Source organism: Coturnix japonica, chromosome 1, assembly GCF_001577835.2.
Source record: "Coturnix japonica isolate 7356 chromosome 1, Coturnix japonica 2.1, whole genome shotgun sequence".
In the NCBI taxonomy this organism is placed as follows: Eukaryota; Metazoa; Chordata; class Aves; order Galliformes; family Phasianidae; genus Coturnix; species Coturnix japonica.
The window spans coordinates 81,372,035-81,388,984 of NC_029516.1; the positions used below are offsets into that span (position 1 = coordinate 81,372,035).

At 40.1% G+C, this 16,950-nt stretch overlaps 1 protein-coding gene across 8 annotated transcripts in view; it reads left to right on the forward strand.

Moving 5' to 3' along the window:
- The first annotated feature begins 2,620 nt into the window (after positions 1–2,620).
- The window catches only part of LOC107321707 (ephrin type-A receptor 6), a 438,332-nt gene continuing 424,002 nt past the window's right edge, over positions 2,621–16,950 (forward strand). For 3 of the 8 annotated variants that reach the window (XM_015878874.2, XM_015878893.2, XM_015878910.2), the window contains exon 1: positions 2,627–3,297. In XM_015878874.2, the coding sequence (XP_015734360.1) occupies positions 3,195–3,297 (103 nt within the window). In that variant the 5' untranslated portion in view covers positions 2,627–3,194. Of the gene's footprint in view, positions 3,298–16,950 lie in introns of all 8 variants that reach the window. The other 5 variants (XM_032448175.1, XM_032448185.1, XM_032448196.1 and 2 more) reach the window with 4 other exon arrangements.

Below are 16,950 nucleotides of genomic sequence, written 5' to 3' on the forward strand. Positions count from 1 at the left end.
CCTGTTTCCAGGACAGATTAAATTATCTTTCATTTTAAGAGTGGGAGTATTTCGATTTCCTTGCTTATAAAAAACTATAGTCTTTAGAAATCTGAATGTAAAAGTAATAAATCCATTTAGTTTTGTTGAGCTGGTACAGTTATGTGTTATGAATAAGTCTAAAGCTACACTACTTACATACTACTAAGGAATTTTATATTTTGGAAAATACATGTACGCAAGCAGGATTCTCTTTTTATATTTTATATTTTTACTTTCTTCAGTTATATTTAACATGTTTACATACCTGAGATGCAAAAGCACAACAAATAAGATTTGTCTATTAAACGAATGAGCAATGCTCTCTCAAAGTTGTTCCCCTAGAAATTCTGTGGCTAGTTAGATGTTGGAGAATAGACTCTACAGTAAATGCTCTTTTGTTACACAACTGTTTCCTTTAGATTGAGAAGTTCACGGTTACCAGCATGCTAAATGATGTTTAAAAACAACAACAAACAAACAAACAAAAAAACCCCAAACACATAAAAAGGTTTTATCTGTGTTCCCATCACATTTTTCACTACCTCCTTTTTTTTTGTATTCAGGTGTATTCTGATGTGACATGTAGAAACAAAATAAGTGGTAAATCAGACCTACTAAGCTGCCTTAAAAAAATCTGATTTTATTTTACTATTGACAGCGAAATAATGTACAGTGTGCCCACACCATGTTTATGCTGATGTATATGGGGATACACAAGTGTACCTAGGGAGAGTATGTAGTACACGGAGAGCGCATCCACATATATGCAAGTGTGTTACTAGGGCTGTTTGAGGAAAACCTACTACAAAAAGCTGAAAAGTGTGTCATGCAGTAGCAGATGAGAGGGAGAGAATCTCGGTTTACATTCTCTGTGCATACTGCACTTTTGCATTACGTGGCAAGACTTTTTCAGAGGCTGAGGACAAGCAGTTGTGTCGATTATACGCATGGCCCAATTGTCCCATTTTAAATAAGGAGACTTCGCATAAGATTTCCTGCCCTAATTTCTTCTGGCAGTATAGTTGGAAAGCACCTTACTACTAAACCAAAGATAAGAATAGCAGACAAAGAATCTGAATTCTCATCCATAACCCCCAAAAGGCACACGATATGCTTGGTTACTTTCTTTTGACTTTGTTGTTTCCAAAGTAGAACACTGTTGTGGCACTGTAGATTGCAACGCTTTGTAATGTATTTCAGGTGAAACTCAAAACATTGAACTTTCTCCTTTAATATGTTCACCATGAAACTAAGACAAAATGGTAATCACTATTTGGCAAATTGTATTTTTTTTCTTACACTTTTTTTTTCGTTAAGCTTTCTTTTTGAATAAGATTTCATTTCCTTATGTGAGGTTGTTAATTCAGTTAAATGTGGGAAATTTTGCAATGCTATAGAACAGCTATGAGCTGGAAGCATTCACATTAAAAAAAATAACAAATTAATCAAATGTGTATTTCCTTGTTGGCTTTGTTCATTGAAAAAACTCCTTTGAAAGTGATCTAAATCCTGATTCTTAAGTCTAAGTTTTGAATGTATTCTTTTTTCTTGCATTACAAAGTGATTCTTTCCATATACACCTTTTCTGAGTGTCTGCTCAGGCATCTCAGGAGGAGCTGTGCTGTACTCTGGTTTAGGACACTGTGGCAGCATTATTGCTGACTGCATGGGATCTGTGGGCACACAGAAGCCTTGTGAATCAGACAGCTTTTCTTCTGCACCTGCATTTGGACACTTGATCTTAGGAACTCATATACAGATATGTGGATCCACACAAAAATGAGGAAGAACTTTTTTTACTGTGAGAGTGACAGAGCCCTGGAGCAGGCTGCTATAGAGGTGGTCTTCTCTGGAGATACTCAAGACCTGTTTGACATCTAACCACACTACCTGCCGCAGGAAACTGCTTTAGCAGGGGGTTGGACTCAACGATTTCCAGAGGTGCCTTTTAACCACCTTACAGCTCTGTGACGGTGTGATTCCTGTTTTGTTGTTGTTTTCTTGTCTTCAATGTTCAATTCCCGAACAAGTCCGGGAATTGAAATACTCAACGAAAAGAAACAGAAGGAAAGAAAAGTAACAGAAGTAAAAAACTCCATCTGTCCCAGCACCTAGGACAGCTCCAACTGCAGCCCCCACGCAGCGCATCCGTGCCCAAAGCTCGCACTGCCCGCGGTGTTGGCGTGCTGCATGCCGGCTAACAGGCAGATCCCGTACCTCCACCTCACTCACCTGTGCTCGCTGCGCCAAGTTCGCCGCTCGCCTCCCGCCAGGCTCCTTCCAGGCCCCGCCGCCGCGGCCGGGAGCTTTGCCTTGTCAACTAACCCCCTCTAGCGCCCAGCCGGCCGCATCTGACCCGCGGGCTGCGAGCCGAGGGGGCGCCTCTCCTCCCTCCATCCCTCCCCTCCCCTCGCCGAGTCGCGCCGCGCACCTCACGCCCGCACTCCCCTCTGAGGGCGGCTGAGGAGGGGCCGCCGCCGCCGCCCAAAGGCTCTCGCCCCCGCGCCGCTCCCCGCGCGCTCCCGGCCGCCCGTTTGGCCGGCGGGCCGCCTGTGCCCCAGCGCCCCCGGCGCGGGGCCGCGCCGCCCTCCCGGCGGACCGGCACCCGCCGGGCTGGGGCCGTGCCGCTCGGCGGGGGAGCGGCGGCACCAAAAGCCGCGGCCGGGAGCGCGACGCGCAGATCGGGAGCGAGCGGCGGAGTCGCCGCGGCTGAGAGGGAGAGGCAGAGACAGAGCGGGGCGAGAGGCGGCGGCGGGGCCGGGGATGCCGCCCCGCAAGTTTTGTTGATGCCACGGGGAGCGTGAGGAGGCGCCCAGCCCCGCTCCTCAACCTGCCTGCAGCCGAACAGCCCGGCGGCGGGGCAGGACCGTCCTCCGCTATGGGATACTGAAGCCCCTCGGCGCTGCCTCCGGCCGGGGATGCGGCGCGGACGGCGGAGGAGGCTGCCGGAGCTGCCGGCGGCGCCTCTACGGGGCTGAAGGGCCGCCCAGGAGCGGGGCTCAGCCCGAAGTTGCCGAAGCTCTCCCGCTCGTCAGCGCCGCCGCCCCTCGCCGCCTTCCCTCTCTCCTCCTTGGCCGCCGCCGTGCCCCGGGACGCCGCCGGTGGATGCAGTCGCGCCGCGGCGTTCCCCGCCGGCCTGAAGGAGGACGCGGGGCGCTCGGCGGGCCCCAGCCATGGGGTGTTGCGACGCGAGGGGTCTGCTCTGGAGATTCGGCCTCTTCCTCCCCCTGCTGACGGCGCGCCCCGCGGCCGGCGGACACGGCGCCTCCAACCAAGGTGAGGGCGGCCGCGGGGCCGCAACTTTCCGGCGGGCGCGGGGCGATGGGGAGGGGGCTCCGCACCCGGCCGGGCGGCGGGATCGGAGTCTCGGCCGAGCGGGGCGGGCGCTGCGACCGGGAGCCGCCCGGCTGGGTTTGTCCGGCGGCATCCGCTGGGGGCGGCCCCGTGAAAGTTGGGTGCGGGTGAAATGGGAGCGCGGAGCTGAGCGGGGCTGCGGCTGTGCGCTGCCCTCCGGTGCGGCCGAACTTGCAGCGGACTGGAAGTTATCCCCGCTGAGAGAGCGGCGGCATCCCGCTACGTGAAATAGGGTTGCTGAGGGACAGCTGGCTCTAACCCTGGCTTTAGGGTGCGTCACGCGCGTTAAGAGGCATCGTTGCCCTTAACACCTGGTTTGACTGCTCGAAAATATCCTCATCTAGAGTCTTTGTCACAGGTGCGTGCTCATCAGGTCCAGCTGACGACGGGTGTTGAATTGCTTAGGTTCTAATGTACGTGCGGAATCAAAATGCCTCTGGGTTGGAAAGGGAATCACCCTACTTAGAGAAATGAAGATTAAAATGCACGGCACACTCAGATGGTGTCAAATGTTGTTAGGAAGAACTGGAAAAAAAAAAAAGTCACTGATTGTGAAACACTGTGTTGTACGTTATTGAACATCTGGATAGAGCAAGGCATTTCCATAACTGTTTATTTATTATACATCTCTCTACTTAGTTGTGGAGGAGGCAGGATGCAGCTATTCCAACATTCAGAGTCCTTCATACTTTTGGGGGTTTTTTATTTGAATTTTTGTACAATTTGCTTTTGTACAATTTATCTTTCCCACTCGGGGGTTTTATTGGGATGCGAGTGAAAATACAGGAGCTGTAGGGCGGCTCTGAATGCTGCTTCTAGTGGAAATTATGTTGCCCTTTATTGTTGAAAGAAGTGCTGAATATGACTGTTGGAAAGTAATGAGCAAACAGCTTTTTACTTGTGGAGTACTACTGAATTTGTAGTTCATTTATTTTCACACTGTGTTTTTACATTATTTCAGTCAGTGTTTATTATATTTACTTGGGTAACAGTAAGAATAGAGAATAAATCACTGGGAAAACAGGAAGATATGATAGTTCAGGCACAAAACCCTTCAGTAATCAGGGTCAGATGTGATATGGATATTCTGAGGTATACTGTTCCTTCACCTCTTCTGCACTGGATGTGATGGATAATTTCAGTCTGCAAATGGATAACATATAGTCATATTAATGCTGTATTGCATTTTGTCCTTCATAGTGTTTTAGACAACATCAGGTTCTCATAGTTGTACAGCACAGTTCTTCTTTTATGTCATTCTCATTAGTGCATACTAACGTCTGCCACGTTACCTTAAGACCTAACAAGACACAGGAATGCTCTTTAAAGTAATTCACGTGTGTCATAGAATAACTGAGACTTCCTACACATCGAAAGTAAAGGATTTTTATTGAGTAGTGCAAGTTGGATTCCCAGGATTAAGATGGTAATAATTTCTAAAAAGCAGTTAAAATGGAGGAAAATGGCTGTCCATTAGCCTAAGGAAAAGTCTGTCACGGTTGGAGTGGGTTTCTGATGTTGACGTAACTTTTCATCTACAAGTTCAGGTACTGAGGGAAGTGGCTGCACAGAGTACTGATAAATATCTTAACTTCTGAATAACTTCCCTTTCTGCTCTTCATTTTGAAACCTCTAATAAAAAGAGAGATCTCTTTTCTTTGGTTTTGCCATTTTACCATGGAATCAGTCTAAACCAAACACATGAACTGAAGATTTACTGGATTGTCACCCATTTGAAGATGCTATTAATAAACTAAAACCAGAAATTGAATAAAAGAAAATAAATACAGTGAAGCAGGTACACGTTATGTAACACTTATGTGGATAAGTTTAAAATGCCAGCTATAATGTTTAGAATCCCTGCTAGGAAGAATATTGTGCTGCTGGCTGAGGGAAAAAAAAAATCAACTGTCATAAGGTGATATTTCAGACTATACATCTTGGAAACATGTTTGCACTAATGGGTGTTGGTTTTTCACTAATAGTTATAGTCTTTGTAACTTAGCTTAGCTACACTATCCAAAATGTTTGGCCTTCTGTTTTGTATTTGCGGGCATATCAGCATTAATACAAACTTGTGAAGGAGGATTTTGCTTGAATTGTTTGATGGGGGAAAAATGTGGAAGGGGAATAAGCTTATTAGTCCTATCTGGTAAACAGAAAGCCCTTCCTCTTCATTCTTAATGATTTATTTTCTGTTACTAAAGAGGGATTTTCGGAGAATTAATGCACTTCAGTCTTATAAATAACCATGCTAGAGTTTATCTTTTTGTTTGCTTTCTGCGAACAAAAAGATATCTGTTTTGATATAGTTCCAAGACTCTCAGGTTGTCTTTCTTTCAACCAGTGAATCAATTCATGGTGTCTTACAGTATCTGCAGCGAGGCAGACAGAAACAATACTATTGACAGAGAAGTGAGCTTACTCATTCATCTTAATGGAGTGCTAAGTTCAAGAAACAAATAATGACCATGCCAAGAACTAGATTTTACTGTTAAGAAAAATCCTGTAGGTAAGCAAGGCCATGGAGCTGTGTAGGAACCTCTATTACTATGGTCTGAAACTGAACTGCTCAAAACAAAAACCTCAATTAATAGCGTGGGTTGGGTGCCTGAGCGTTCATCTAAATTTTGATTGAGTGTGACATCTAGTTACATCTAGTAGCAAATCAGTCACCAGTGCAAGATTTCAGCCTGAGTTGTTTGTTGGTTTGATTGCTAGAACATGTTGGATTGAGCAACTACTCAGACCTAGAGATACAAATTAGAGCATCTGAAATGTGATCTTTGTGTAAAAAACGAGCTATTAAGATAGATATAGCATGTTAATAGTATGATAGCATATTAACAGTATGATGCTATCCTTTGCTAAGCATGCACGTCAATTTTCACATATGTATTAACCGGAAAGAATTTTTGCTTACCGGATTCTTGCAAACTGTAGTTGCTGTTATCTTTCAACAGACAACTGATTTCTGAAGTAAACTATAGGGCTTGAATACTTCATCATGTCTACCGGTGAACTATAAAAGAAAGTTGTATGCTTTTTCAGTTAGCAGGTGTCACTATACCTTGCTAGGTTATGCAAGGTTTGTTTCATATGCTTCCTTCTAAAATGCAAACATATTCATTTCCTCCTGAAAAAAAAAAAAAAAAAAAAAAAAAGTTTTAAGTTAAGAGATAATGTCAAGCATCAATTCCAAAATTGATATAGCATCTATTTTCACAGTGATTATACCTGATGTAAATTGGGTAGCTCAAAGTATGTAATAGAGCCTTGTGATTCACATATTAAAATCTGAGACAGATTACTGGTGACCTTGAGTTCTTCATCAGTTCAAAGATGTTGGCTTGTATTTATCCGCATATTTATTTTTACGTAAGTACAGTCTATCACAGAGAAGTACTCTTTTTGAATACAGCACTCATCATTTTCCTGTAGTATTAAAGAAACCAGGACTGAGTGTAGAGGCTGAACTTTTCTCTGAATGACATGGATGCTGATGTTTTACTGCTATTGCAGTAAAGGTTTAATTCTCTTCTAAGCATGTATGGAAAACACAAAACTTGACCTAATTGATTAAGATCTTTTAAAAAAATATTTCTACCCTATTTGTCTTTCAGTGGTAAGGATGACTATGGAACCTCCACAGGCGTAGATATGCATGAAATGACTTTTTTTCTAGACTGGAATACTATACATATGTGAGATATCTGAAGTGAACAGACTTGAAGTTAATGCTTCATGATATATTCATAGTTTTGTATTTAGCAGTATTAACTGCTGTTTGGATATTTTCTTATTTTGGGCAGATTAGAACGATTAGTATGGAAATAAAGATAAAAGAAAATGTATAGCTCAACTGTCAGTTAAGTAATATCTCATTTTCTTCTCTAATTCTGTTCTGTAATTCTCGTGTAATTTGGGGTGTGAAAACACCTCAGAGGAAGTGAAATATTTCCAGAATTACACAGCTTGGCCTTGTTGAGAAAGGAGGCTGAGTGCTGGAAGGAATTATGGAAATATAAGCTGGAGAGAACAGCTGATGGTTAGCGAGCAGTGTTTTCTCCATCTCTAATGTTTTATTCAGGGAGATCAGCGTTTTCAGTTTCAGCAGGTGTCACGCTTATGTTAGGAAACAAACCAGTGCAGTTCCTAGAAACCAGTCTAACACTAGCATGGAGATGGTGACTGTCCGGTATCTGCCTCCCATTTTACGTTCCTTTCCAAAGGATCTGTTGCTGGCTGCTCTCCATCTGGACTTCAAAATCAGATTCGCTTTACTTTAAGTTTGATCCAGGATGACCATTCTTACCTTCCTATGAATTTAGCGGTTAGTGTTTCAACATAAAGCCTTATTTTTGGCAAATCAAATAGTTTTCAAATGAAAGAAGGAAGGAGTGTGTAAGAAATTCAGTTATATTCTTACGGAAAACTCTTTCTGGGTTTCTAGGTACATAAGGTACATATTTTAGATGTAAATAATTAGTTACAAACTCTATTCGAGGGCCCTCCTGGGTATCTGTTGTCAGACTTCTCAACTGTGAACTTTAGAGAAGTCAGTTAAGTAGATGTTTTGTCAGTAAGAGGTACAATACATTAATATTCAATTTGTTAGCTATGTTTTGTAAAATTAGAAGCCTAATTTGATTACAGTCTCCTTTAACTAATCACCTATATTTAGAAGCTGATATGCATATGCAGTATAAGGAATACTGTATTATTCTTGGATCCAAATATAGCACAGTTTGGTTCCTTATTTCAGCTCGGTGTGTAAAATGGAATGTCTCCATTAGGATCACTGGCTTACTCTGCCTTGACACTGACATAAAAAAGAGGCTGGCCATTTGTTTGTCATACCCTTTAATGCTGAAATCAGTGATACGGAGATAGAAAGGTGAACAACACAGAAATAGAGAAGCAGGAAAAGAAATTATTTATGCCAAATCTGTTCTGATATCAGGAAACCATGTGTCATGTGGAAGAGGTCAAAGAAAGATACCAGTTGTGAAAAACGCATCTTCAGAAACTGTTTCTGAGCTTGTAAATGATACACCAGTTTTATAGTGGAGTGTTAGAACCAAGAACTCCTAGTGAAGGTTTCTCTTGCATAATAAAAATACAGGTTTTTTGCAGTGTTTCTTTTTCCACAAAAATTACCTTCAGCTTGCACGTCTCTCACTTAACCTCTCTAGATAGTTTTCCAGTCTATGTCCATCAATCCTTATACTAGTTTTAGTTATGCTTTCATTATTGCTTTTGTGAGACCTCTTCTTGTGTGTGTGTGAATCTTTATAGGTAGAGTTGTGCTTTCCCATGTCTAAGAATAAGTCAATTTAAAATAAAGGCATTAAGAAGGACTCTCTTCAATTAATGCAGCATCCATACTAAGTACTATATGCCGGAGAACACAGCTTTGAGGCCAAAGTTTGCTTTAAATAAATCGTCTATTTTATTTGGGTATCTGAAGCTCATCAGTCATGTTAACAAAAACTTTCCTACTCAATAGGAAAATTATACTGAATTGTCTCACTCACACGATGTAAAACATCGGTATGCTAGCATTTCCAGCACTTACTAGTATCTCTGGATTTGGTCTAAATTCTATCATCCCATAAGAAAACAAAACAGATCCTTTCTGTAGAAGGATCTAAAGACTTTGAAAGTAATTTTGTCTCCAGGTATAAAAAGGTGAAATTCACATTTCTCAGTTCTGAAATCTTGATTCAAAGCCGTAGAAACATTTCATTTTTTGAAAAGTGATCATGAAACACAATGTAGAATACACTGTATGAACGTCAAGCACAGGCTTGAAATTTGGTGAGCTAAGGTGCTTCAGGTCTGAATGTTTCCCTGTTCTCTGAAAACCTGTAAAGAATTCTATATTACAACATCTGTTTCTAAACAAACCCAAGGTCTTCAGATATACAGATATATACCCCCCCCCCCCCCCCCAAGTGCTTCTCTCCCAGGATGATGGACTGTATTTGAAAGTTCTGTGTTACTGGGATTTTTATGTAAAGAAGAAGCCAAACTGAAATTTTAATGAAAAATTAAATATTGGTCTGTGCAAGAGAAGGCTGTGCTTTGTTCACTCACCTGGTCATATGCTGCCATAGTAATGCATGATCAGGACTGGTCTCTTCCCATGTGCTCATTTTGCCGTCTGGCCCAAAACAGTTCCAGGATTGGAAACATAACAGTTTTCTTCTCTCCTTTCACACTCTTTCCAGCAGCCTCTCTGACTGTCTCCCTTGTCAGGGTAGCTGTGTGCACTTGTACTTCTAAACTGAATCTGGATCTGATGAACTTGAAGTGTGCCTTCACTGTTGCAAGGGGATTATAGTGGGCTCACTAATTATGTGAGTCAAACAACACGTGTTAAGGTTTCTCACTAGAAATGTTAGGTAATACATTCTAATTGTATTTATCAGGCTCCTTAATTCTCTAATCAGTTTGCTAATAGTAGAATGCTTAGCATTTGTACTCATTTCGGCTTTGATGGTTACTTTAAAATCTCTGATTATAAACTCATATTTTGTGAACAATACATATTTAGTCAAGTTTAGTAATGGTTTTATGTTTGCACATTTGACAGCTAACTATTAAAATTATATCTATCTGTTTTCCATTTCTTGCTTTTCCCTATTCCTTCCACCTTATGGATGCAGTGCAGTAAGAGAAGTAAGAAAATACAAATATAATTGGTTATTAGCAAGTATACCTACTATTCTTTTAGTCAGAAAACCAGGTTATACAGTGTTCTGGGAGAGATTCTAATTTCAAGTCATTGAAGAAACAAGAATCTTTACTAAAAATTATTAGTCTTTGTTTAGGCAGATTTATTAGGAGTTGATTGAGGATTTTTTCCCCCTTAAGAGAAGTAGTTTTATTTATTCTGAGTTGACTGAATTCCAGACAGTCTTTGAAGGTGTCTACTGTTTGCTGCTGGGTTCTGCAAGAAGTCTGTTACCAAATTAATGATGACTGTATGCACGCGTGCTCCTCAAGGGTCATTGCTACTCTTCATTGGATACCATAGGTGATGCTTATGTGAAAAGTACTAATGCAACCAAAGCAATCTAGTGTTTTAATATGCAGACATGTTAATAATATTTGCAATACAGCATTCCTTCACTGAATAAAATCACAGCTGTGTCGATTCTATGCAGAATGAAAGATGGGCAGAAGCACCATTTGTAACAAGCTCCTGTGTAGGTACATACACAGAATGAGGACATAGCAAAAGGTATATTTACTGAGAGTTTCACAGCTTCAATCCACTTAATGGCTTCTGCACCTAGGACAAAAGGGGAAAAGTCACATATAGCAAACAGTATAACTGATGCATGTAATGAGTGATTTGTCTTGGCTAGGGGCCCTTGGTTAGAGTGCACTTGCTGCTGTAATTTCCGTTTTCTGGCTGCTGGATACTTCTTAGCTTAAAATAAAGGAATAAAAGAGTGAATTAGAAAGCATTCTGTAAAATAATGCACTAGCATTTTAATCGTGGTACAAGTGATTAACTCTTTGAAATGTACCAAGCTAATTTTCCCAATGCATTCCAACTGCTGGTTTAAAATAAAATTCTATAGAAGAGTTTTGGCTAAAATTGAAAATTATGTTATCCAAATTTATTTTGGACACATTAGAAAAAAAAAATAAAATAAAAGGAGATCTAGACATTCTTTTTGTAGTGTTTCCAGTCTGTTTATATTGCTGAAGCTGTTAAATGTAAGAATGATACAGCAGGAATAACCACTAGGAGGATTATGTTAGTTTTAGTCATTCAGTTTAGTGGACCTTAGTTATTGGAGGAACATTTTATTGAGTACTGCTAACATTTAGAAATGAAGAAACGTGAACTTCCAAACCAAACTTGATCTCAGATTGTTGTCAGATGCAGTGAAAAAAACCAATTAATGTTGTCTCAGCAGCAAGAATCTTTTTCTTCTGAATTTGGTGTATGATAATATACAATAAAGACATCATAACATTAATTATTTCTAGCCCCCTACAGTCTTAGGGTCCAGCTATCTTTTATATAGACCATGAGTCATAGAGACTTCTCTGCTGGCTTTTCCTAACTTTTTAATGTGGGAATTGCTAATCCCATTAATGTAAAAATATAATTAATATGAATTTCCTTTCTGACCTCATTTTTTTACATTTTCAGAAGATCTTTATTCTCTTCTTCTTCACCGATCATTCACATAGAATGTTGGTTTATTTAGACTGACAGAATAATTCTCTGCTAAATGATCTGAATTAAGGCAAGAGAGATTCCATTTTACACAGCATAGGCATAAGTCATGAAGGCATACACTCTGCCAGTAAATTGTGTTAAGCATCAAAGGAATTTTGAAGACAATTATATTCATTTAGGGGTTACACAACAAAGTTGTCCTCACTAGGTTGCTTAAGAGCCCCAATGATTTTAGCTCCTAATATCTTGTTCTTCTCTTTTTATTCTCCATTCTTCCATATGGTTTATGTCCCGCCATTTCCCTTCATTTCATTGTTCCATTTCTCACTTTGGGGCATTTGACCTGGGTTGTTCTGAGGTCTGCTGAAAGCTTGCTGCACTTATTGATTTGGCAATCAGGAGATACAAAGAGACAACCTCTTGTGCGCCTTCTCTGTCTTAGTTTGGAGAATGCCTGTTTGCTCTTTGGTAAAAGTATCAGCACAGTCAAATTGGTATGTAGAATCTGTTAAGCTTGGAATGCTCTAAGAATACATAAGCTTTGGCAGTGACAAAATTTCTGTACAGTGAGCAAGTTCAGCTTGGGTAAATGTGAACTTGTAGCAAAGGACATTAGCGAACTACTATCAAGATACTCCAAATGACAGAACTGCTAGTGTTGATAAATTAAAAGCGTAAAACATATTTTCCCTTGTCTTGCTTTTTGGAAATATTTGAGCAGCTTTATATGAAATCACAGAATCACAGAATTGTAGGGGTTGGAAGGGACCTCTAGAGATCATCAAGTCCAACCCCCCCTGCCAAAGCAGGTTCCTTATACCATATCACACAGGTAGGCATCCAGGCGGGTCTTGAATATCTCCAGAGGAGACTCCACCACCCCCCTGGGCAGCCTGTTCCAGTAAATATTTTCTAAGTAATGCATTTCAAAAATAGAATTCAACACAGGATATTTCAGAGAGAATGTTTTAATATGCAAAATATTTCTAAGGTCAGAAAGCATGTTTTAAGATATTACTTAGGTAATCTGAGTTATAGTCATAGTTAGAATGGAGATCACTCTCATAGCTAGTTTTGCCCTTTTTTATATTTTCATTAAATACTTGTTTTTGACAGAGTATATCAAAAGTTATAATAATGGTTAGCTTGTCCATTTTACTAATAGTCATTTTCCTTACTAATCTAGTAACAAGTAGTTTCAAATAATGTCCTGAAGCCTTTCACTAGTAAATTTCCATCATATTTGAAAAAATTAGCAAATTATTTTTAATAGCTATAGTCTGATAGATTTATCTTATATTGGAGAGGTGTGCCTCAAGAAATAAAAGATGATTTAAACTGGTGACACAGATGGACATTTTCAAAACAGGAAAGAAAATTAATAATAGATTAGACTTGATTAGATGTTGACATTTAGAACTACACACAGAGAATGTTAAAATTTACTGACAACAGTCTTCTTGATTTGCATTTCTACCTCTGTTCTTTTTTTCAGATGTATTATGATATGTATGTTATAAAGGTATAAATGATGAAAAAATTACCGTATAGATCATAGAATTGATTAAATTGGAAGGTCCCTTAAAAGTAGTCCAACTCCCCTGTGATGAACAGGGACATCTACAGCTAGATCAGGGTACTCAGAGCCCCTTCCAGCCTGAACTTGAATGTGTCCAAGGAAAGAGGCTTCTACCACCTGTCAGGGCAACCTGTTCCAATGCCTCACCATTCTTATTGTAATTTTACTTTTCCTTATATCCCATCTAAATGTCCTGTCTTACAGTTTCAAACCATTTACCCTTGTCCTGTCACAACAGACCCTGTGAAAGAATCTGTCCTCTTCTTTCTTACACCTTCACCCGCACTTTAGATACTGAAAAGCTGCCATCAGGCCTCCTCGGAGCCTTCTCCAGGCAGAACAGCTCCAGTTTTCTCAACCTGTCCTCATAGGAAGGGGGTTCCATCCCTAGGATCATTTTTGTGGCTGTTCTCTGGATATGCTTTAACAAGTCCACATCTCTCCTGTACTGAGAACTCCACATCTGAACACAGTACTCTAGGTGAGGTGTCACACGTACAGAGTAGAGCTTTTGATGCAATGCAGGATTGGAAGAGCAAGTATGTTGTTTGAAAACTCACTTTTACCATTTGAGAAGATGACTTCTACGCCAGTAGAGAACATCTTCAGCAAAATGTAGATGACACAAAAACCAGCAGGAATGGCTGATAGGCCAAAGGGCTGTGCTGCCATCCAGAGGTCTCTTAAATGTCTAGAGAGATGGGCTGACAGAAATCTCATGAAATTCTACAAGGAGAAGTGCAGAATCTTGCATCTGGGGAGGAACTACCTCCAGGAACCATGACATGCTGGGGGCCAACCAGCTGAAAAGCAACATTGTTGAAAATGTCTTGGGAGTCCTGGTAGACATCAAATTGAATGGGAGCCAGAGACAAACATTTGCAGCAAAGGCAACTGACAGTTTCCGAGGCTGCATTAAGCAAGTATTGAAAGTGGGTGAAGAGAGGTGGATTTTCCCCCCCCTCAGCACTGGTGAGGCTGCACCTAGAGTGCTGAGTCAAGTTATGAGCCTCTCAGTACAAGAAAGAATTGAGTGAAGGGCCATGGAGAGGATGGAAGGACTGGACACCCCTGTAAGGAGAGGCTGAGAGAGCTGGGATGGTTCAGCATGGAGAAGAAAAGGCTCAGGAAAGTTCTTAATGAGAATGGTTGAAATAAGTTTATCTGGAGCTGCATTCAGTCCTTAATTTTATTTACCTTGTAGTTAGAATGTGAAATGTTTGGTTTACATAAAAGGGATAAAGGAAAACGGTGGAACCTGATTTGCCTCGTTACAGACCCCAGGTCTAAGTTCCAGACATCTACCAGGCATTATGGGATGTGAATAGTACCAATATCAAAGTGTATAAAACTATATTAGAGGCCAGGAATGGAAGAAAAAGTTAGGGGAGCAGTTGTATTTCTACTGGGTTATTGCATTTAAGTGGATCTGTATTTATTTTTTTCTTCCCCTTTCAATTTTTGGAATTTCTTTCACCTTTTTAATGCTAAAAAATGTTGAAGTTAATACCGAAGTCTGGTGAGGTGTTCTCATAAGCTTTATAATGAGAAACCTCCCTGCAGGATTACAAGTTTGTGTGTCTTGCTCATATTCTCAGAGTAAGAGCAATTGCAGCCACCTGAGAAGATGAGAATTTTCTCCCTCTCCAAATCAGATAGGATTGCCAAAGCAGTTTATGGTTGGAATTTTTTTACTTAGCTGTAGCATGTAATATTAGGAAGAAATTCTTCTCAGGAAGGGCGGTGAGGTATTGGCACAGGCTGCCCAGGGAGGTGATGGAGTCACCATCCCTGGAGGTGCTCAGGAAACAAGTATATGTGGCCCTGTGACATGGTGGTTAGTGGGCATGGTGGGGATGTGTTGATGATTGAACAAGGCAATTTTTGTGGTCTTTTCCAAACTTCATGATTCTGTGATTCTATATACTTTAAAGAACTTAATCTAAAAAAGAATTAAAATGTCCTGCTATTGGCAAATTGTTCATAATAATCATCTATTAAAGGCCCACTCAGATAAGGGCTTTGCAAAGAAATGTTGTTTTTTGTTGTTGTTGTTGTTGTTTGTTTGTTTGTTTTGTTTTTAACAGTTAGCAATGCAAATACTTCACTCTTTGACCTAAGAGATTATTTCTTTTCTAATATCCAGTGATCTCATGTCCAAATGAGATACGGTTACTCCAGATTCAATGAATGTGTTGCCCAAATAACCTGATTCTTTGAACTGCTTGGTACTAGTTCAAGCTGATGTCATAGTTATTCAGAAAAACATTGCTTTCAGTGTATGAGCTTCAGGGTCACTACCATATAGAACATGTTGAAAGGGTTTTGATCTGATTTAAACTAAGTGAAAAGTATAGAAAGTGTTTAAGACACTCTGTTGATATTACATATTTTATGAATAAAGTAATATTGTTGTTGGTGAGCTTAATGGAAGCAGTGTTCTCTGAGCAAAGGTAAACATATTTATGCAGTTGTAAGGATGATTTACATTGCCAGCTACCATAGGGAACTTGATTTAGCAGGGGTTGGTTTCAGAGGTCCCTTCCAACACCTACAATTCTATGATTTTGTGATTCGTTAAAGTAAAATGATAAAACATGATACTAAAGCTCCTGAAATAGCAGTGGGCTCAGTGGGCTACCCTTTTTTTTCCTAATTTTGAGATGGAACAATACGTTTCTGGAAAGGAAGAAGAGAAGAAAATAGGAAGGAGAAAGAGAAGATTAAAAACCAGATTCTTCTGACTCTCTTACATGAATATTCCAGTTTACAAAATTTTGGGTTTAGTTTCGGAGAAAAAAAACAAAACATGTAAGTGTATTGGTTTGTAGACTCCAAGTAAGTTCTAGGTGTTTTTATAAGTATGTTATTAGAGAAAATAAAAGGTTTTACTACAGCATAGGATGGGGAAGAAATGTCATGAACTTGAGTTCATTGATTCAATTTTTATTGCTCAAAACTGCTACAGTTCATAAAATTCAGTTTTACAGACTATTAGTCTATAATGTGGGTTATGTCCTTTGGAGACTTATGTTAAAGATAAATGGAGTAGTTCAGAAAGATCTATGTTGTAGCTTTCTGGAGGAAGTTCAAGAATTATTTAAGTTCTCATGACTGTGTTCCAAAAGGAAGTGGGGCAAGGAGAGTTGCCAACAGCTTTGAAGTTAGGAAAGTAAATCAACACTGGAAGAGTCTGTTTATCCTTTAGCAACTGGCTTAATTTCCATGGGGGAGAGGAAAAGAAATTTGCCTTAATGTTACTGTCATCGAAAGCTGGTTTGCTTTGTTTTTCTGTTGTTCTCGACAGAGAAAATTGTATTTCTATTAGTGATATGTGCTAGGACTGCTTACACTCAGCATGGAGTGTCTGTAACAGGAGCACAGGATTAGAAAGGAGGTTTGTTATAACAAGCAAATGCTTTGTATGTATGAAGCTCTATATGAAGAATTGATTACTTTTCATTTTAAGTCTAGTTAAATGATGTTCCTTCATTATCTCCATTGGAGGGTAGTAGATAGCACCTATTTGTTCCTACTAATACTTCTTTTGGAAATATCTGCTGCTTTCTGTAGTGGAATTTGTCTCCTTTGTTTCTGTGTCATTTGACTGGGCCATGCTTGTCTTGTCATAAGCTAATATGTTTGGGTCTTAATCTTCTCTGTTTGCTGCTAAATTTTATATATGCATACATATAAATATATGGGATCTGCACTGAAATTAATGCCTCCTATGTTGTTATGTTGACACACTCACTATGTCAGAGATGGAAATTGGTGGTATGGCAGTAGA